Below are 22602 nucleotides of genomic sequence, written 5' to 3'. Positions count from 1 at the left end.
ATAGCATATCAGTTATGTCAAGACTTACCTCGCAGTGCAATAATGGAACCGAGCTCGAGTTTGCCCGGTAAATGTTCTGATCAAAAAGAAACTCGAAAAAGAGGTTGCTTACCCGACTTTCTTGCGCTTTTCGTTGGCGTCTCGGTTGTACCTATCATCGTCGTTTATATCTCTCGGAGAAGTTTGCCTTTTTCGGCCAGGTTTTCACTTAACGATGGTCAGAAACATGCAATACTTCAGTAAAACTCTCTTGTCAATCCACTATTGTACTGGTATAGAAACCGCCAGTGAAGGAAAGCTGCACTGGAACTGTTAAGGTGCAGAAAACCTCCGAGAATCGGGCCAGCAGTTCTCACTGTACGTGTTAGACAACGTCGTTACTCTGCGGCATTGCTAGATTTTGAAAAGTTCAGTCAAAGCGGGAACAAATGTCCCCGTTTTATAAGATCACAATCTTGTGATGCTGTGATTTGTTCTGCCTCGGCTCGGTGGAGATCGAACAAGGCACTGAAGGGAAGAACCATGTCAGCTCCATCAAGGGGACCAAGTGAAGAAACATTCAAATAGCAGCCAATTCAGATTGAAAGTACCCTAAAAACTCGGAAACGCATTCTGTGCCATGCTAATTCAACTTAAGATACCACAGAACTTGGAAGATCTCGGCATCATATCAGTGGTGGAATTGTGCGGTCAACTTCACTGGATGAAAACTCCTTTGTCACACTAACAAACTCTCATCAAAATGCGACAGCGAAATATAATTTATCCGGAATACTGGATCTGTGCCACTATTAACAACCGATACTGAACAGCAACAAAAAAACGGTTGAGACCGGTTGACCCGTCCGAAGGAATTTGCTAGGAATCGTAATGAAGACACCAAAATTAGTTCACTTATTTCCATGAATAATTACACTTCTAATATCGTATAAATTATCATATTTATTAATCGTTGTCGACGTCTACGTTCTAATGAATGCAGTTTAACGTTTTGGTTGCTGCGAACGAAGTAGACATATAGCTGCAGTTTTGAGTCCTTAGACAACATCAGAACAAATTTGTAAAACTGAGTTTGGAAAGCAATATTATATTTTATATCCACTTTTATTATATGGCTGTGTCTCACACGGACTGGGAACTGCCGAATTCACGAATTTGATTGGCTGAAATCGATATTGACCGCGGTCTAGATTTTCCCATCTAGACCGGCATCTGTAGACCGGTTTCATTTTGCGTTGAAAAAGTAGCAAACTAAAATACAAAAATGTTCACCATTTTCTTTTATTTTCTTCTTAATCATTTATGGAAGTGCCAAAAAGCCTGATGACAAAAAAAGAAGTAAAGAGGACGAGCATATTTCGGCAGGTTTAAGTTAAGCTCATCGCCGTTCGCTAGCAAAATGTCAGCAAACCAGTTACATTAAACGAATTAAAGTTTTCTTCTTTGCCATATAATAAACATCTTATTAACCGAGCTAAGTCGGTCTGTATAGGAGAATCTTGACCTCGGTCGTGTGTACAGACCTCACTGCGTTCGGTCTGTACTCACGACCTCGGTCAAGATTCTCCCATACAGACCTCCTGCTCGGTTAATAAGAGCTAAATTTATTTCTTTACTTAGTTTTAGCTGTCAATAGATCAAGGGAAAACGAACTCTAACGAGTTAAGGATGTCAGTTTTTTGTCTTATTTTGCCCGAGATAAAAACCAAAACCAATCGCCACTTAGCTGACACTGTCTTTTCCGCGATGCTCGGCGACTGCATGTTTCCCGCTCTTGAGGTCCGTTCCATCGTGTTCCCGTCCGGTTGGTGCTTGTTTTCTTGCACCTGTTAGAGCTGGTTGCACGTGTTCCCTCACTCGGCAAAGGCTGCGTATGTTCATATATTTGTATATACGTTTTGCGAGTAAAACAATCCACATATCTATTAAATTCAGATTGTCATGAAAACACTTGAAGAGATAAAGTATAAGTACCTTATTCTTGATCAGTGCAACAATACTCCGCGATAGTTTTTCTTTTCAACACATTCCATGGTTGGCCGATCGACAAACTCGGAAAAAGTAAGCTGGAGTGTCAGTGACATCACAAACAATGCTATGCAGTGTCAAGCTGTATTCTAGAGCCTGCATTTTCCGAGACCGAGAATTTTGGGGAGTCTGGGACGGCCAGAAAAAATCGAAAATTCTTAAAAGAGTAACTCGGTGCTCGACGGAGCGGTTTCCGAAGAATTCTCCGTTCTAGACATCGCACCTGCTGACCTCGCTCGGCTAATCAGGAGATACCAACGTTGGGTGGGAAGAGATAGACATAAAAACCAAATGACCATAAATTGTCCACCCTGAATGGAATCTTCCAACTAAAAAACAGGTCTAAAAGGTTCAAAATGCGAGTACAAACCTGCACCAAAAATTAGACCAAAATTTTACAGTAACTCAACACAGGTGAAACGTTGCCGAAATGGCAGGTGGGCAAACTAAATAGACAAATTGAACTTGGTTTGTTCATTGCACCATTTATAAACGAACATTTATTTAGAATATATCTTGTCCTTGGTCATAGGAGAATTGGGAAATAAAAGTTCAAAGGTAACTGTAAGGTTTTTTTTACGATGGTAAAATTACTGTTTCCATTCTTGTACTGCCATTGCGTTCGTTCGACAAATTTCCTGTCAATTTAAATTGCTAAATTAGAACTAAAAATGCAACAGACGTAAAATTTCTTCCGGGAACGAATGAGGTCAATAAAGGAGGAAATTACCTACTTCTCTTGGAATCTCTCTTCCACTGAACACACATCGAAACAATTGGTAGACCACTTAGCCGGTGAACGCAAAAAGTAATATACAGTTAGGAGTTCATCTGATTAGAAGCAGTGTTTAATCCGCCGTCAAGCTAGTGTCAAGTCAGGGGCGTAGTACTGATAGCAAGGCAGTACCATTTAACTAAAACAGAACCGATTGTGAATATTCCACTGCAACCATTTTCTTTTGCCATAATTGTACATCGATCATGACTCTGGCCCGAGGGTGGCGATGGGTGTGTGTGTGTGTGTGTGGGTGTGGTGGGGGGTTTACTTCCATTGATAAAGACCAAGATAAGTGAGCTTAGGTGTTCAAGACGAAACGCGACTAGTTTTAGCCGTAAAGGTATCTTTTAGGTTTTTTTAGAGTTGCACTCAAACAAATGATAAATAAAGCGCTCTCTGTCCGTTTTCAAGTGGTATCTTTCTTTTAGGGGTCTTATAATGCTTGAGCTACTTTCAGATTGGTCCCACATTGAGGTTTAATTCGAATTTTCTAATGAGCATTCCCAAACCTTTTCTCTTGGGAGTCTCCTCTCCCGGGGAATCTGAAGAATCACTTACCAATTCCTCCAGTGAAACCAGGTTAGTGTTTTATTACCCGAAGTCGCCATAATTTATCTGGAACTTAAGTCACACAAATTCTTTTAAGATTACTTTTGCCATCGTGACCATTGCTTGTCCCATTACCATTCTTTTAACGTGACCATTGCTTGTCCCATTGCCATTCTGTTAAACCTCTTGGTGATGATAGCAGACGAAGAGAGAACTGGAAAAGAATTCAAACATCCTGCTGTCTAGTGCGGCCTTAGCTGATGTTTTGGTAGACGCTGTATCTATGCCACTGACTATCATGTTAGACACGTTGTTTGTCAAGAAAGTTTTATCTAAGGATAATTTTCACTGACAACTGACAAATGGCCTAAAATCTAATAAACATATGCGACAGTTGGCAGAAAGTTGCTAGTATGTTCAAGTAATGAGGCAAAAAGATGGTCTACTTATACCGTATAAGTGATGAGCTGGTTTAGAGCATTAAATGTCACCGAAAAGAAAATTGAGGGCTGGAACTGCTATTGTCTTCCGCTGTTTTGAAACCTGTTCTATGCGAGTGCTGACCACTACAATTTTTTTATCATTTTTTTAAAACTTTATTTAAAGTGCATATCTACATTTACATTATCTACAGTTCATTACCTACGGCAGTACAGTTGTGCTACTATTATGGCCCGGTACCCTTGCGAAATTAGTGGGTTCTTTGCAGTTTTTGCAAACAACCCATAAACATTGCGAAATTTCTAATCCTTATAACTGCCTTCAATTCTACTTATTACTCTCCCAGTCTAGACTACTTACTTACAGACTACAATACCCAAATACCCAATACCCAAAAACACCAGGGCGAGGTTGGATTAGCAATTTACCGCACCCAAATTTTTCGACCAAAAATCCTGCTATATCAGGTCAGTGTACCGGGACAGTTGGCAAGGCTTCCGATTGGCTAATTGCCAAATTGGATGTGGTAAGTTGTTGAATATATATCACCGCAAACTAGACGGACTCGTGTCTGTAAAGACACAACGATACCTAACTATTTAGTTTTGCACTAGTACTGATGATGCCAATCTTCTTCTTAGTTCTCGCATATAATTAACAATTAGACCCGTAACCCGCAAGGAATGCGGGTCAATAGCCCATGAGGCGAAACCGAATGGGCTATTGACCCGTGGCCCTTGAGGGCGAAGGGTCTAATTGTTCAAGTATCACTCAACTAGTCAGACAGAAAAGGCAATAATAAAGTTAGCAAACGCAAGTTGAACAAATATTTATTTGGGAATAAAACGAAAGAAAGCGTCCCGCTCGATTGCGCCAATTTCGCTACTCGAGGACTATTACTAATAGTCCTCTAATAGCGTAGCCAATTAAAATGCAGGATTTGCGTTAGTCCACTAGTTGGATGATACTAAACAAAATTAGTCGTGAGTCAAACAGCTAAATAATGTGCAATGCAGCTACTAAATAGAACTACTTAATTGAAAACAAACAAACAAACAAACAAACAAACAAGGTGAAGGTACGAAGTCTAGTCTATTTTTGTTTGAGATAGTGCTAGTGGTAGATAGCCCCGAGCACGCGCGCCTGTTTTCTTGGACCAAGCCACGTACGACATTGCCATAAGACATATGGTGCCCGTCATGATGGAAGCCACGATCAAAGGACTGCTCTTCTGATCTGCATCAATAAAGTACATTTAAATACATTTAAGTTATTAATGTTATATTTTTACACACAAAATGACAGTAGAAAGCATGAAAAATGAAATGAGATGGATTAGGATGTAACACAAATATCAGCGGGTCAAAATGTTGGATACGAGGTGATTAATAGCGGAGCTTCGGCGACCCGAAGAGCCGCCAAGCGGAGCCTCATACCCATATAGGAACGACAAAGAAACTCATGAATTGATTTTCTCATGGTTATCGTGGCTAGCGGTATTGCTCGTGAGCGCGTAGGCACGACGACGGCGACGACGGCGACGGAGTTACGCAAGATGGCGGCCATACTCCAGCTAAAAGGTTGACAGAGACATAGCCTTGATAAAGCCTCCTTTGATATTGGACATCCACGTTAAGGTCGTCTGACACCTGTCAAATCAAGGTCCCGCTGACCATGTATCACGTGGCAATACTGCGGGCTCAAGTTTAGAGCTCATCGACGTCACATGTTTTTTGAAGTTGACCAAGTGACCAAGTGCTGGTTTTCTATTGGATCGCGGGCTCATGTCAGGTTAACTTGTTTAAAAGGGGCCGGGTTGTTCGGAAGCCGATTAACGCTAACTCAGGATTAAAATGGTAATAGATGTCCAACAGTAGCAATTAAATAATGAAAGAATGAGAGATGCGAATGCAGCCATAACACTACTGAAAAATGACCTGAAAAAATTTCAGGCTCTGAACGGGATTTGAACCCACGACCTTGATAGCTCAGTTGGCAGAGCACTGCACCGGTATCGCAGAGGTCGTGGGTTCGAATCGCGTTCAAGGCCTGAAATTTTTTCAGGTCATTTTTCCAGTAGTGTTATGGCTGCATTCGCATCTCTCATTCTTTCAGGATTAAAAGTTAACAGAAATATAAATATTTCTTGTATACAAATGTTTTCCACTGCTTTATTGTTGTGTATTTTGAGATAATCCAAACTCAAAACAGAAGGACAAACAATATACAGGAAACCTCACTGCAAAGTTACGAAACTAAAATAAAAATTCTCGCTTAACCTGAGTTATGTTAATCGGGCTTTGAACAAACCGGCCCAGGAGCTCTCCTTTTATAGGCTTGGATAAATCTCTATATTAAGGAAGAAGGCATAGGTTGTTGCGATCTTTACAAAAAGGGCGAATGGAATAATTGGTTAACGAAATTCTTCAATGGTAAGAAGCTCTTCTGAGGTAGTTTATAGTTGTGACATTTTGGGGCTTTTTGCGGTTTTCTGAATGGCGTTGCCCACTGTTTCCCGTATTTTTGCGGTAGGAAGTTACCAATTCTGCTGATTTCAGCCATTTTGTTCCAGTTGACCCGCATCTCTTCAAAACCTCTATTTTGATTCGTTGTTGTCAATCTGCATCTCTTTTGTTCTTAGGGTTAGGAGCATTGTTTGTGTTGTTTACCTATTGATTCGATTAGCCAGTTATAGAACCACGTACACGGTGCAGCTCGCCCCTTTTGTTCTGGTAGAACTTTCCACAGCCACTTGAATGACTTTAAACTAAGCGACATCTGCCGCACTTATTTTCCTAACACAAGTACAATACTTGGTAACCGAGATTCAATGAGTCAATCAGACTGCTTGAAAAGCACTATCCGAGGTTTAGACTTGAATCTGATACTCTTTATAATACTCTTATACGCCCTTTTCCACTTTTCAACAAGTTGATTTTGCACGCTGTATAAGTTAGCTTATAACTTTGACGTTTTAACTCGTACAAGGGGAGTCTATGGCACGGTTCACGAACGGAAAAAAATGAGGATCACGGATCACGGATATAAAAATTTCGTTTTCTTGAATCACAAAAATAAGCAAATAAGATACTCTTTTTAATAACCCGTTCTTGCACTAGAAAGAGTGTTTGAAGAAAGAAAAATCGTGAAAGGCTAAGTCAAGGCTCCATATTGCAAATCGTATGTCTAAGTCACTCTTGATACATGACTCTAACCACTCGGAGGACCCGCGTCTCCAAATCACGTAGAATAGAGTAGTGAAATCACGAATATTGGTAAATAATTCAAGTTCCTCCCGGGTCACGCAAAACCTTCAGGTCACGGATCACGAAGAATAATTTCCTAAAGTCACATTTCACGGAAAATAAAATCAGCTAATCACCCATCACGAGAATACCCCTGTATGACTCTTAGTAAAAGAGTGTAGAAGCATGCAAGCAGAATATGCAGATAATCTGCGCTGATCACTGCGCTGGAGATTCTGCCTTAGCTTACCTGTAATATCCAGACTGTGCAATCCATCAACAGTTTCTTGCAGATTTGCTTCATTAATATCTTCCTCCTGTAGCATGAATGGTCCCTGGGCCAAATTATACTCCTCGTCATTTGACTCTTGAGCATACAGCGACCTCTTACGTCGGTCATGCAGACATCCCTGCGCGCAGCGTGAGTTAGGATCTGTTGCGTTACATATCTTGACCTTGCAGTGCATGTACACAAACGGGTGATCACCCACGAAACTGAACGCTTCCACTTTATACCGCTGCATCCTTTCGTCAACTGTTGGAATGAACTCCACGGTGTCATCTATTGCACATCTGTATAAGGAAGGACAAAGGAAAAATGGTATGTGACGGTAGAGTCAGCTGGCGAGAAAAGAGACGGAGCAACTGTAACAAGGACAGTTTTAGAAATAAAAGCCTGGAGAACGGGCGGGTGAATAGGATATAGCCGTCTGCTCTGCAGGATACATAAAAAATTTATGTAGTTTGAAATTTCTTAATTACTCGTGATCCCGAGGCTAAGAGGCAAGGTGAGTCCGATTTTTATCTGAATTCAATGACGCAGACGGCACAACCTGAGCAGCCAGCAGTTCATGTAGAGCTCATGTGCGGGTTTGTAGACCTATAAAAACAAAACAAATGTTTCGTACCCATCTTTGATGAATGTGTATCTCAAGACGTCATTATTGGGATCAGGGTCAGGTGTAGCAAAACACTCCTCTGCCAGAATCTCGAGCCTGCTATCGTCTGTATCCACGCTGACTTCTACGTAGAGCTCTTGCCTCAGTTTCACTTCAACTGGGAAATCGTTCTTTTTGTAGTGGCCGAGGAACTTGTCATCTGGAAAAATCTTCATTTCCAGTACAAATTCTCCATATCCTTTCTTGGAGAAAATGATCTTTTTGCTTCTAACTTCGAGACCAACAGCGGACACGACTCCCATGTTTGAATAGTAACAAGTGAAGGGGATTTCTACTTCACGCACACGAGTGATAATCTGACCCTCTTCCAGGGGAATTTCCTCCACCTTGTTCGAGTAGGAAATGAACTTCTCGGTGTGCCTGCTCTTTGTGTGGCATTCCGTCAGACTAGTGTGGAGAATAAAATGGGTTGGGGTCTCTGTGGCTCCACAGCTTACATCACTAAGACGAATATGTTCCACGTCGAGGCCGTGAAGAAGATACCTAGGAATACTGATGTACATTTCGTTCTGAAGGCACGTGACATTGACCTCTGTGAAAAGACGAGATGAAAAACGTGACTGCAGTTAAGCGTTAATGAGTAAAGCAATAAGTCTGCCTGTTCGCGGAGTGATACATGAATCAGAAATATATTAAAGGACTGAGGGTCTAAGTTATTACAATACGGATTCAAATGTGACACTTACCTTCATGAGGTGGAGGAACTGTAATGGGAAAAGTAAGAGTTAATAAATAATGTAAATCTTGTAGTCTTATTTTATCAAGCCGTCCTTAAGATATGAAAGACTGTACCAATCTGACTTTGAAACACGTGCTAAGTTAAACACATTTGTACTGTGTGAGATACGTGACTCGTCCCAGTGCAGTCTCATGTGAAAAGGAATCCAGGATGATGAATGATGGGAGAAGGAACCCTCTCTTCTCTCTGCCTCCTTCCCATCATCTCCCGCGTCTTAATAAAATAAATATTTTATCTCAACATCGGGGGACGAGTCCGGTGAGCTACAGTTTAGTTGCGAACGGATTAACATTAGCATTGACTTTTGAATCATCCACTTTGCGCATATGGCTGCATGGTGGACCATGATCGTGCTGAACTTCTTTTTACTTACCAGTGGTTGGTGGGGTTTTTGTTTCTAAAAGAGAAAATTATAACTCACATTACCAAACAAACTGGTTAAACTTGCCCCCTCCTTGCCCGTTCCCGTCTCTATCTTTCCTAAAGAGATAGCAAAACCTGATATTTTGCCGATTGGCGCGGCAGATACACTTAGAAATAATAAAAGATCTGATTTTGCAACAATAAGTGCAAATATACTCAAACATTTACGTTAAAGGGAAATGGAACATTATGCCGAGGCCTTGCAAACGCAACACTTTGAGGTCCTTGCAGTATTATCTGTAACATACCTAGGAAATTCTGTTAACGTGGAAGTAAATCCAGTAATGAGGACTTATGGTGTGACCAAAGCCGTTTACGTTTGGCTTCGCTTCACTAGAGGAATTTTTTTTCTGGTACGAGTGGTTGTTGTCGCACATTTTTCTCCGTCAGAAATCGGAAAACAATTTATTCCTTCTTTTGGCTGTGTATCATCGAGTAGTGTTTCACTTACCATGTTTGGAGAGCACTTAACAAGGGGGCGTTGCTACAGAATATACTAATCTTGAGTCACATACCAGGTTCAGTGGTTCCTGTCATTCCCATTGTTTCGGCCGTTGACACTGAAAATAAATATGGAAAAGGCTAAAGTGTACTTACACTGTTATCAGCCGTTATTGCGTTTGTACAACTTCAGATCGTAATGAAACTTGTACCTTTTACCCAAAAGAAAAGTGAAACTTCTCGATTGAAACAGTGCAGCTCCAAAACAAAATTAGTAATAAAACCTCAAGTGGTTTGAGGTTTTATCGAAGGAGTTCAGACACTCTTTGAAAAGAAGTTGTTAAAACAAAACGGTTTGTTGATGCAGTCGTTAAATTATCAAAATTATATTTTTTATAAGAATTACTTAATTCTTGTATTAATTTTTTATTAACTGTATTAATTATTTATCTATTAATTGTAGTTATTTTATGTATTTTATTAGTACACGACCCCACAAGCTTGTTAACTTTGACGTCTTTTATCGTGTATAAATAAAGGTTGTATATATATAAAGAAACGCTCGTCTATAGGCTCGTATTTATCCCTACACTAACAGAGCGTTTTCATGGGACGTCACGGCAGCCATATTGGTGTTCTGAAAACAATGAAATGGCTGCCATATTGGTGTCCCAAACCAATCCCGTGGGCGTTCAACTCATTTTTTTTTTTTGTTAACACTTTCTTTTGTGAAAAGTGAACTAATCAACATGACACGAGCGTGGGACAAAGAAAAAAATCTGAGTCCCCGACTGGCTGTGTATCATCGAGTTGTGATGCACTTATGGTGTTTGGAGAGCACTTAAGAAGCGGGCGTTGCTCACAAGCAAATCTCAGGTTTCTTTCGTACTCCCCAAACTTACCGCGTACATCATATCTTAATGATGCACGCTAAAGCAGAATCAATTGTTACGCAAAATTAACTCGAGTGGTTCCAGCATGATATGTTCGCATTCATAGGGAGTTTACGCAACCGCGATGGCGGCGATTAAAAAGTCAATTTACATCCAACTTAAAAATCTCGCCACTCTTTGTATATATTCAGTTTTGCTTATATCTTTGTTTGAGCTCGGTAGCAACAGCCGAACGGTTCGAAGACAGCGTTCTGCATTAAAAAAATTCAATAATTCGTTGTCCACGTCACTCTTTTTGCCAAGAAGTTATAAGCACATGCAGAGTTTCTTTCCTGCTTATTAATAATTCATCACGAAACAAGAGCTTTTCAAACGCTTTCCGAAATGACCGGTTATTGTTGCGTTTTTACATTTCTCCAGCGTGGTGCGGACGGAAAACATCTGCTGCGTTTTCAGAGTGATTAACCTCCGTTTGATTAACCTCCGTTTTCAAATTCCTCCGCTGTAGTGTGGACGGGGACTCAACCTTTTGTTTCGGACGTTTTACTGGTTGTCTCGCCGTCGTGGTTTGTATAAACTCCTATGAAAAAACATGTCAGTCCTATCATTACACTAGCTACAGAATATACTAATCTTGAGTCACATACCAGATTCAGTGGTTTCTGTCATTCCCGTTGTTTCGGCTGTTGACACTGAAAATAAATATGGAAAAGGCTGAGTGTTAATCGTAAGAGAGCCCAAACATTGCTAAATACGGTCTATTTTTAATTACGCAAAGTTTCATTTGTTTCGTGTTTCACGAACTCCATGAAATATTTTTTATAAGAAAGGCTTCAACTTGCCTTGTGTTGTTAGTGTTTCGGTAGAATTAGCTGAATATCACTTGTACTGTGGCGAACTGTTATGCTCAGTCACGCAACTGGTTTAGTGCACTTACACTGTCATCAGCCGTTATTGCGTTTGTACAGCTTCAGATCGTAACAAAACTTGTACCTTTTACCCAAAAGAAAAGTGAAACTTCTCGATTGAAACAGTGTAGCTCCAAAACAAAATTAGTAATAAAACCTCAAGTGGTTTGAGGTTTTATCGAAGGAGTTCAGACACTCTTTGAAAAGAAGTTGTTAAAACAAAACGGTTTGTTGATGCAGTCGTTCACGATCCGCAACGTCATACTGCGTGAATAGCATAGAAGTAAAAGTTGTTTGAACCCAATTTCCTGTATAGCTAAAGAGCTTTGTGATAAAATAAATCAGAGGCTTGACCGTGCTTTTTTTATTACATAGCATTCAGGGAAGTGATAAAACTCAATAAGTATAAAGAAACACTCGTCTATAGGCTCGTATTTATCCCTACACTAACAGAGCGTTTTCGTAGGACGTCACGGCAGCCATATTGGTGTTCTGAAAACAATGAAATGGCTGCCATATTGGTGTTCCAAACCAATCCCGTGGGAGTCCAACTCATTTTTTTTTTGTCGACACTTTCTTTTGTGAAAAGTGAACTAATCAACATGACACGAGCGTGGGACAAAGAAAATATCTGAGTCCCCGAGAGGAATCGAACCCATGACCTCCCGAACACCATCTTTATTCACTTACCGGCACTCTCACGATGACTTCCACAGTGCTGATCCTAACAGTATGCAGGACGTCTGTCACATATTAACTCAGTTAAATGACTTTGTTCTCCACGAGTTCTCGTAGCTTAGTGGATAGAGCGTCCGCCCAGTGTTCGGGAAATCATGGGTTCGATTCCTGTCGGGGACTCATACGTCTCTTTGTCCCACGCTCATCCCATATTGATTAGTTCACTTTTCACATTTCATTACCGAGCTTAAAATTCACCATCTTTATTCACTTACAACACTTTCTTTTGTTCCAATAAATTTAATTTGCGTGGGTGCTGGACACGTGAGTTAAAACTCTCTATTTCGCACGCTGTGTTCACTTCCTTACGTGCTTCATGCATATAACAGAAAAAAACAGAGTCCAGCGTGTTTTACTTGCATAAATTAAAAAAAAAACTTGCCTTGTGTTGGCGGTGGTTTCGTGGGTCCTAAACGATAAACAAAAAAAGAGATGGAACGGTTAAAACAAGCATTTTTAACTCCTCTGTTTAACCCTTCCTGTCAAATAAGATCATCCCCTCTCTAATTTGCCTCCCATTTTGAAACATGAAATTTATTAAGTAACCTCTTAGTTTTTTGGCGTAATTTGAATAAACCTTGTATATCTATTAAGCTCCCTTCCGATTTTTTGGAAAGATAACCCCCGGACGGGGGTCGGGGTCGGGGGCCTAAATACAGTATTTGCGCTCAATATATAAGTGTACGTGCCTTTGCCATTGCCACAGTAGCGATAGCTGCAGCCTCCCCATGGGTCTCGCTTCAGATAGTAAAGGTAGAAACCAACACAGTTGCGAACTTTGACTTCAGTCTTCCAATGACAACAGTCGTCCTTCCAGTTAAAGCACACGGTTCTGTTGACCACACCTTCACCTTCAGATGGATGAGAACCATTCAGCCAACCAGGGGCGTTTGTACCACACCGTCTGACAGGAACACATCTCTTAGCCATCCTTGAACCTGCTTTACCACTGAATCGATACCAGCCTTCTTCATCATCTAAGTCTGTTCGGTCACACTGTGCATGTCCTTTGGGGGTTAGATATCCCGCAGCGCGGGTACGCTCTGATAGTGTGACATAATCACCGGACAAACAGGGATTGTCTGCCAAGAAAAAAAAATGAACATTGAAATTTACTCTTTGATGTTTCATATAGAAATCACTTATTTATTTATTTATTTATTTATTCAATTATTTACATATTTACTCAAATTCAATTACACAGATGATCAAAATAAAATAAAATAAATAATTAAATATATTAACAAATATAAAAAGGGGATATCTGAGTAATTAGGCAAGTTTATACAGAATTCTAGATTCCTTATTTTAAATAAACTGCCTGAGATAAGATATAAAATACATAGAATAGTAACATAAGCAAATCGCAACAACAATAAGTGATCAGAAAACTATAAAAATTTCTCCTTATTACTTGTCAAGGGTCGTTTTAGAACAGATATCTTTAAATTCTAATGGTCTTTTTTTCAATCGCATTGTGGATTTATGGAACAGCCTGCCTGTAGCCATCAGGACAATTGATCAATTATCATTGCTTAGTAAGAAAGTGAATCAGTTTTATATTAGTAAATTTAACATAAGTTTATATTAAATTTACTAATATAAAACTGATTCACTTTCACTCTAAAACGACCCGTTGCAAGCATGGCTTCTGTATTTCTCATATCGTACTTATATGATTTGAAGCTAACATACGATAGGAAGTAAAAATAAATGTGCCTTTTAAGACATTTATAAAAGAAACATAAATGTAAAACCTCCCTCCTAAACTCGAGAGGCAAAAGACCTAATTTAGCTAAAAGTTCTGGATAAGTTAAATCACATTTCAAGATAAATTTGGTGGCTCGTCTTTGGACACGCTCAAGGGCCTTGAGTTTTTCTTTAGCGTAGGGGAATGCGTACTCCAACATTTGAAAAAAAGCAATTTTGGTATTCTAATGAGAATAGATCCACGTGCGACACGTATTTTAAACCGTTTTCGCTGGAAATAGATTGTTAGCTATTTCAATCTGGTAGTGGTGTGGTGTATATTAATATCCTTGTTTAATTTGTGCTTAAAGGTCTTCAATTTGGAATTTAAGCCAGTTATTTTCAGACTATAAATAGTCTCTTGTTTACAACCAATGAGTATATAATGTCTCATTTAATGATGGAGCAGCCCTATTTGCTACAAATTAACAATTAGCGATATAAACTTGTAAAAAAAAATGAACTACACCGATATTCCCCAATATGGACCGGGCAAGCTAGTTCTGTACAGTAATCATCATAATATAATGGCTCTTATATAATTCTTAAACTGATATCAATTCAATTCTCGGTAAGCTCGCGCTCCAAAGTTAAGCATATATTTGCATTTTTTCCGCCGCTTTCGTGAAAGGAAATATATTTCTTCTTAAAGAAACTGTTTTCTTTTATGCAATAGTTTGGAACTCTTTTGGAAAAGCCACTTGCCGAAGCTGTTTTTGCGCGGTCCATGCAATACAGGAGGCGCGTATACCAAACCCGGACCGCTCGGGGAAACAATTCATCATGGATCAAGAAGCCACGTTCGATAGATCTATATTCTGACATGACTGCGAGGCTCTTAGGACAAACTTCTATATTTGGCGGTGTTTTATTTGTTTCCAAGTCTCTTTTGGGAATTGTGAGACAAAAGAAACTTGTAAAAATTGTAATTTTGACCCGAAAGCCTCGGATCCATGTTAGAATATTGATTTATTGAACGTGGCCCATTTGCCATATAAGAAATCGACATTACTTACCTCGTTCTTCTTTTTGTTTTCGTTTGCATGTATCGTGAGGTGATAGTTCTACGGAAACCAAACAAACAAGCCACATAATGTATCAGTTATAAGATTATTCTTGATCATTTACAACAACACCTGGTCTGACATTTCGGACAAAAGCCTCTTCCAATCCATCCCGCTCTCCACTTTGTGATCAACATTATTACTAATCATTGCTTCAATAAGTTCTTTGCCTCTACCAAGCGTACTCCACCGGAATCAGCCCAAGCGAAAGTTTATTACAAATTACCTTTTATTGACCTTGTCTCGAGCGTTACTCAGCCTAGAAATAAGAGGTTTCGGCCAGCGCCTTTGTTTAGATTAAGACTTCAAGTTGGTTTTTGTCCCCTACAAAATCAAGAACTTGTTCCTTGTGAAAGATGCGATACACAAAACATTACGTGCTCGGGTAGCTTACAAATTTCTCGGAGAAACAAACCGACGTCCTGCTACATGTATTCGTGAACAATCTAACAACGGAGAAAAACACTCGGGCGTTTTCCAACATTTGTAAAAATCAGGAATGTGCCGGGCTTCATGCTCCGAGGACTGAGTTTTAATCCTTGACTTTCCAGCTAAAATCAAGGAGGCCTTGTACATTGCGCGGGAAAAATCCATATGAAATAACCATCTTAATTTTTTTGTCCCACGCTCCTGTCATGTTGATCAATTCACCTTTCACATTTCATTACCGAGCTTAAAATTCGCCATCTTCATTCACTTATCAGCTTAGCGTTGTTATCACTTTCCTGGTGATATTTTGCAAGCTTTTCGTTCTTTAGTCTTATATTTTGTTTTCAGCAGTATTGTGTCCAGTACTAACTCAATCTCCTGCTGTTGTGTCTCACTAAATAGCAGTTTTCCTGTAATCGTTACTGACGATGTATGTGGGTCATCCGAAACATGTATTTAAAAACTATAGGTGTTCCAATTTTTTACTGCTCTAATCCTGCTGGCCATTCTGGCCATGGAAAGTTGTAGCTATGACGATCATCTCAATTAACATCATCAAATAATTTCATTATTAAAACAAACTGCAAGAGGTTACTGCTGCTCACCAGTATTGTTGCTTGTACCGTTGCCGCAATACCGCAGATTTTTTGCTGGCGGTTTATGAAACTTGTAAACATAAAAGCTACGACAGTTCTTGACTTGGATATCCGTTTTGTAGAAACAGCACTTATCATTCAAGTGGAAGCAGACAGATCGATGAACCACCCCTTCAACTTCTCTTGGGTGGCCATCGTACAGCCATCCAGGAGCCTTGGCCCCACATCGCATTGTATCGACACAGCCGGTTGGCATGGCAACACCTGCAGACCCATTGAAGCGATACCAACTGTCATATATCACTCTATTCTTTGATGTTCGGTCACACAAGGTGGAGCTACCTGTCACAAACCCTGCAGCTCGATCAGCATCGTTTAATACTTTGTAAAAGCGCTTGTCACATGGATCAATAGTAATAGCTGAAATTGTCAACAAAATTCCGTGAATTTTATGTAACAAATTATCCTATGGTCACTACAAATAAAACTTCTTATTTCAAATAAGTTAGTGCTGAACTTTTGCTACTAACTGATGCTGAACAGTCTCGGCTTTATTATTCTATGCACACCTCGTTTGTCTTAAAAGCTGCCGATTTACGTGCATGATGTACGTCATTGGTCCTATAATTTCTTCATTCGGGATCGGACGATCGCCCACTTTGAACGCTATTGCCGACGCGTCTATTCAAACGTTAACCTTTTCAGACCGGCTTTTCCAAACCTGCTACGTTGCGTAGAAACTTGCTATAGTCTTTGTATAATGTAAGCCATTCGACCAAAGTAGTACAGTTCACTTGCATAATTACAACTGGCTCAAAAAGGGACGAGCTCCCAGTTGGCCCGATAGGTTAGATCAATTGGCAGAGCACGGCACTGGGTTCAAATCTAGTTCAAGTTTTGTTTTTCGGGCGATCTTTTCACAACTACTTAGTACATAGCTGCAATGGTCTTTCACACATAAAATATTTTACATCTAGTACAAAAAATAAGACAATTCAAATATATTCTGTTCAACATTACCTTCGTTATTGCCACAGTAACGGAAATTCTTGTACACTCCAAAAGGTTCTCTTCTCAGATAGTACAGATAAAATCCACCACAATTTCTTACTTTCACTGTGGTCTTCCAAAAGCAGCATTCCCCTCCCCAGTGAAAACACACCGTGCGATTCACGACGCCATCCTCTTTAGAGGGACGAGGGCCATTGATCCAGCCAGTAGCTTCAGTGCCGCAATGCTTCAAGGGAACACACTGTGTAGCCATGTGAGTACCAGCCTTGCCAGTGAAGCGATACCATCCCACTGCACGGTCCAAAATGTTTTTGTCGGATTGCGGTTTGCCTAAGGTCTCAAAACCAGCAGCTCTGTCGTACTCGAAGAGGTCTTGATAAAGCCCGGTTTTACACGGGTTGGCTTCTATTACAGGGAATCAATAGGAGCAACCTCATAAGTCTTAATGCTTAATTCCTAGAACTATTACACACCTAGCTGTGTAATAAGAAATTTCCTATCCTGGATATATACATCTAACAATATATATAATAACATTAATCCTCCGGGCTTTCGATTTGCCCAAAATTACAGCCCGTGATTAAGGTGCAAGATTTCAAGGAAAGAAATCTTGCACAAGTATAAATAACTAGTGTTACTATAACACTGCTACCTTCTTGCGGCTTCTTGCGGTTAGATTTTCAGCTTCTTGCGTTTCGAATATTCTTGCGGGTAAACTGCAAAAACACGACATTTTAACTGCTTGCGGCGGCTTGCGTGTTGTTGCGGCGCATGAACTTCTTGCGTCACGTCTTGCGCGTGCATTATTTTAGGGCTGTACTGTATTTCTGTGACTTTATTATTAGACAGTTATTGTAAAATGGTTATTTTCACACAGACACATAAATGTGCTCAGACTTCCGATGGAAGCACCCTCGATCAACCAGGGTTCTTTGCGCGTTCTGTTGTTGTCATCATCCGGGCAAAGGTCGCGTGGTCTCACTTTCGCCATTATGAACTGATATGAGAGAAAATTACACTGATGTCAGCGAACCGGCTTCAAACAGATAAAGATTAAAGAAAGCTTCGAGATTTCGTTATCAAAAGAGTGAAAGTGTTTTTGGAGGATGCTCGCTTTACTGGTACGTTACTCTGATTAGTTGAAACACAGTGACAATAAACAAGTTTGGTGCAGGTTCAGTGCACAACTTGATCACGATTGTCATGCAGTGACGTCTGTGACTATTGAGCAATTTAAATGCATCTCGTCTCAAAGACGTACTTGACTTGAAGAATACTTTATGCCATTGGAATAGCCTTAACAATGGCGTCATATCTGTGACCTCAATTATACGGACTGTTCAGTAATGCAGAGTTTGTTATGTCCTTTCAGTATCCACATTAGGTAGTAAAACTAAAGAGTTCCATTTACTTATTAGTATATATTCTTGGGCAACTTCTGAAGAACTGAAATGTGGTGAGCCGCTCATGACAGAGACCGCGTCGTAATGTTCATACGGTTCTTTCCTTGGCTTCCAAATGCGCAAAAATATAATTTCGCCCAAAAGTGGCCTACAGTTACTTGGTTGGCGTCACTTTGCGCGTTTTATATAATAGAACCTCCAAATGCACCAAGAGTCAGATTTCAAACAGTATGTAATTGACATCTAAAGCGTAATTTATTCCTTACTAGCATCCGACGCATTGTTCAAGATTCCAATGTTATCGCTTCGAAAATTTTCAAATAATTCACGCTGCTCAGATAGGGTTCGTTTACTTGTAGAAAAATTAAGACTACCGTCAATATATGTTGCTTGTCGATTGAGGTAGTTTGTGGAGATAACAGAAGATACTTTAGCTCACATTATGTAATCATCCAATGTCCGTTAAGTTGGCATTTTGACTGTTTTTCCGATTTCATTTTGCACAGAGGAGTTATTAACTCGAGAATAAGTTTAAAAGCCATTTTACTACGAAAAACGTCTATTCCTTGTTGATTAAGTGGCACCGCTCGATAGGCACAGAGGCTTACAGTGTATTATGGAGATGATAGAGCACACATTGAGTCACATTATCTTATCTGCGGATTGCCGTGTGGATTGATCTGTGACACACTAGCTATGAAGTCTAATCCATATTTCTACCTACCTCTTTCGCTCACGTCATTTCCAAAAGCAGATACATTACTGCAGCTCAAAAACAAAATGCAGCAAGCTAGGAGAAAAAAGGATCGCATCGCTCCAGCGCAATATTTCTTAAACTGACGATTAAATCGCACGGCATAATTTTATATTCACAACCAATTAGAGCAACCCGGAAAATTGTTTTGCTCTGGGTTTTTCCGCTTTGAGAGTGTTACACATTAACTCTCTTTATTTAATCAGCCAATTGACGTTGTGAAATTTTTGAAATTTTCCATTTTGCACATTTTGTACCGTTACTCGTGAATAAGTTTTCACTATATGTACCTTAAACTTTAATTGCTTGTTGATTAACTGACACCGATCCGTAAACACAGTGAGTTATTAGAGTTGACAGAGAACATGTTGGCTCATGGCAATATCTAATGAGTGGATTACGGTCTTGCTTGATCTGTCAGACACTAATTATGAAGTCTAAATCAATATTAATTCTTACCTCCGTCGTTTACGTCATCTTTCAGAACAGATAAACAACTGCAGCTCAAAGACAAAACGCTATAAACTACGAGAAAAAAGGATCTCATCGCTCCAGCGAAATGCTTCCTCGTCCCAGTAAACAGACACTAAAAATAGGTTGATAATTTTAATTTATAATCAATTAAAGAAACGCGGAAAAAATGTTAATTTTTTGTTATGAGTTTTTCCGTTTTGCGAGTATTGCCAAACAAACAATTAGGCAAAAGTCACGAAATCCTTCATCTTATTGGAAAGATCTTACTTGGGAAAAAATTGACCAAGGTATGTTTTAAGTGCTATACACGAACGGTACAGCAGTGGACTGCTGACACGCATGATGTAGATAAAATAAGATCACCGAGGTTTATCTTTGGCCAGAACCATCATTTTATCTTTACAAATTTAATCCGCTATTCCAATAGTGCTTTGCTGATGTTATTTCCACAAATATCTTAACCTGCTTTAAATAGCAGAAACTGCAAACGATCTATTTTGGTTACAAAATCAGACGACTTTTCATTTGCACGACAAATACTGCGGTTTGACGCAGTACTTAGCAGCAGGAAGGATTGAGAGTCACACCATTTGAATAATATTTCCGAAGTTTGCCCAAGATTTTGTTATCCAAGATATGCTCAGGGCGCAGTTTTACTAACTGCTGCTGAACTGAGAGCACAGTGGGATGTGATGGCAGAGTAACCAAACCAGTAGCACACTCATCCTTGTTGTATGTGCAATGAGTCTTAAATTTATTCTCTGTATCTGAACACCGCTTGACAAAATTAACTCACTGTTAACCCTTTCACGCCCAAATGGTCGCCCAAAAAATGCTGTTTTTAACCGTTAAATCAGTTTTTTGGCTGCCATGTCACTAAATGGGCCTTAGTTTTGCAGAAAAAGCTTTTTTTTTTTGCCAAACAGATAGGTTTCCCCAACTTTAAGTACAAAAATGAAGAATATTTTAATTTGGTGCATGCGTATGTAAGCCAAAATTTGGACTTTTTGGTTTTTTCTTTTTGCGATTGACCGTTCCGAATTTTTTTATTGCCCTTTTCCTTTCATTTTTCTCTTATTACACGAGAAATTCTAACGGCAATTTTTAATAGAACATTGTAAAAACAAAAGCTAACGGCGAGAGTGTCATATCAAGTAATTACAACTGGTTCGAAAAGAAAAGAAATGTCGGATCAAAAATCGTTCAGAGTTTCACTGTCACTAAGCGGACACGAAGACATATGAATTTATAATATTTGCGGATCCACTTTGCTATCGCCTCGTGGATCCACAGCTACTTTGACAATATTATGACTAAATTCATGATCAATAACAGGACATACGCATGAGTAAACTGACGTCAATTCGTTAAATGTTTAACTGTTGTTCACTGTTCTCTGGCAGTTTAAAACCCTTGTTTTAATAATATATCTTGCACATTGCATCATCTTGATACAGTTAAGCTAACTTGTAAAACAAACTGTTCAACTATCTCAAAACTAGAAATGCCAACAGTTAACGCTTCCTGTGCCCTTTTTTCAGAGGCGGTGGTTCCAACAGTTCTTCCAAAAAGTAATTTTCTGAGTAGATTCAAAATACATTTCGATTCAGTAACGTTGGAAAGGCGTAACGGAACCATTGTTTACGAGAAACTCAGATGTGAAATTGTAAGGTTTGCTCACCTGCGTGCCTTTCAAATGCGGAGAGGAAATGCATAAATTATTTTGCTCTGTTGATTCCCATCACAATACCGCTACAAATGCATTTGAAACTTGCAGCTCTGTTTTGGGCATTTAATAGCCAGATTTGAACAATATTAAAATGAGTTCTACAACGATTATTAACTGTACTTAATGTTACAGGTAGTCGCCCGGTTGATCAAGGAACCATTTTCACTCTTTGAAAACTTTTCAACAATTTCACATTCAAAGAGCGGGTTTCCTTACCCGTTAGTAAGCTGAAATACTTTTTGCTAATTTCAACTTATTGCTTGTTAACTAACTAACTGCTCAGTCAGCACGTAACTTATCATAGAGGCGACAGAGAACTGCGACATTATCTACTTATTGCATTGTCCGCTGGCTTAATCTATCAGAAACTATAAACACAGATTGAATAAATCCTTATAGCACTTACCTTCATCGCTTACTTGTTTTCCCAGAGCCGATAAATTACTGCAGCTTAAAGCCAAAATGCAGCAAACTACGAGAAGAAAGGATCTCATCGCTTCAGCGAAATATTGGTCTCAGTGCCTGTGATCTGAAGGACAATTAAATCGGCTTGTTCAATTTTCATTCAAATACGCAGTTAAAGCAACGCGGAAAAAAGGTTATCTTTTGTTTTAAGTTTTTCCGCTTTGTGTGTTCTTCTAAACAAGCACGTCTGTTAAGACAATGGCTTTGAGCCGCTGTGCAATTATAAACCTCTTTTCTTCTATCATTTCTTTAAAAACTGGTGAAAATTTGTTCAGTCATACGACATGCAGTTTGGTAAAGTTCTGGAAATCCATATGCATTGTCCTTCTTGAGCCCGATCGATCGGAAGACAGCTTGTAACTTTATTTATACACGGTAAAAATTCCTTCCACACAACTTCAAAGTATTAATAATATCTAAGTCTGCCTAACTAAACTAACTAATACTTTATATAGTATTATAAGAATAAAAATCATATCACTAAAGCTGCTTTTCACGAACATGCAGCCAATTATTTGAAATATATACGTCAATGATAAAACTCAGACTCAAAAAGCACATGCAGAGTTTCTATTTTTTAATTGAGGCATGGTTGAGTTTCCCTCGTATTATCGAAAAGCGCCGAGAGCCTGCCACTCAAAGCCTCATTTTTACTCCCTACGCTAAAAGACGAATTGTCTGCAATCTCATAATCAAGTTAACAGGTAACGTTCTATTTAGAAGTCAAGTGAACTTTCGAACACAATTCAGTACAGCAGGGAAAAATGTTTTGAATGATGCAGGATG

At 39.4% G+C, this 22602-nt stretch overlaps 1 protein-coding gene across 3 annotated transcripts; it reads right to left on the bottom strand.

Annotated features, from left to right (window-relative positions):
- Positions 1 to 1102: 1102 nt before the first annotated feature.
- LOC145479965 (oncoprotein-induced transcript 3 protein-like) lies at positions 1103 to 22254 on the bottom strand. 3 transcript variants are annotated; one of them, XM_081458445.1, is made up of 13 exons: positions 21758 to 22254; positions 17001 to 17396; positions 15990 to 16400; positions 14908 to 14955; positions 12832 to 13224; positions 12525 to 12551; positions 11144 to 11188; positions 9678 to 9722; positions 9113 to 9136; positions 8687 to 8704; positions 7950 to 8532; positions 7292 to 7614; positions 1103 to 5032 (listed from the first exon to the last, which is right to left on the bottom strand). In XM_081458445.1, exons 1-13 carry the CDS (start codon positions 21843 to 21845, stop codon positions 4884 to 4886), a joined length of 2550 nt encoding a protein of 849 aa, XP_081314571.1. In that variant the 5' UTR covers positions 21846 to 22254; the 3' UTR covers positions 1103 to 4883. The 3 variants fall into 3 exon arrangements, with proteins under 3 accessions (XP_081314571.1, XP_081314573.1, XP_081314572.1); XM_081458447.1 differs by lacking the exon at positions 21758 to 22254 and adding an exon at positions 19608 to 21743; XM_081458446.1 differs by lacking the exon at positions 21758 to 22254 and adding an exon at positions 19119 to 19561.
- Positions 22255 to 22602: the final 348 nt, after the last annotated feature.

The sequence above is a fragment of the Orbicella franksi genome, chromosome 2, assembly GCF_964199315.1.
Source record: "Orbicella franksi chromosome 2, jaOrbFran1.1, whole genome shotgun sequence".
Classification (NCBI taxonomy): Eukaryota; Metazoa; Cnidaria; class Anthozoa; order Scleractinia; family Merulinidae; genus Orbicella; species Orbicella franksi.
Note: the sequence above shows the minus strand (reverse complement) of the source record. Positions and strands in the feature narration are given on the sequence as shown.

Bases quoted from the DNA above. Each gene is read 5' to 3' on its own strand.
- LOC145479965 (XM_081458445.1), bottom strand. From the start codon at position 21,845: ATGAGATCCTTTCTTCTCGTAGTTTGCTGCATTTTGGCTTTAAGCTGC. The intron at 12,552-12,831 runs GCACGTACACTT...TTTATCGTTTAG, and splicing joins CTACTGTGGCAATGGCAAAG to GACCCACGAAACCACCGCCA. The intron at 7,615-7,949 runs GTACGAAACATT...TTCCTTATACAG, and splicing joins TACACATTCATCAAAGATGG to ATGTGCAATAGATGACACCG.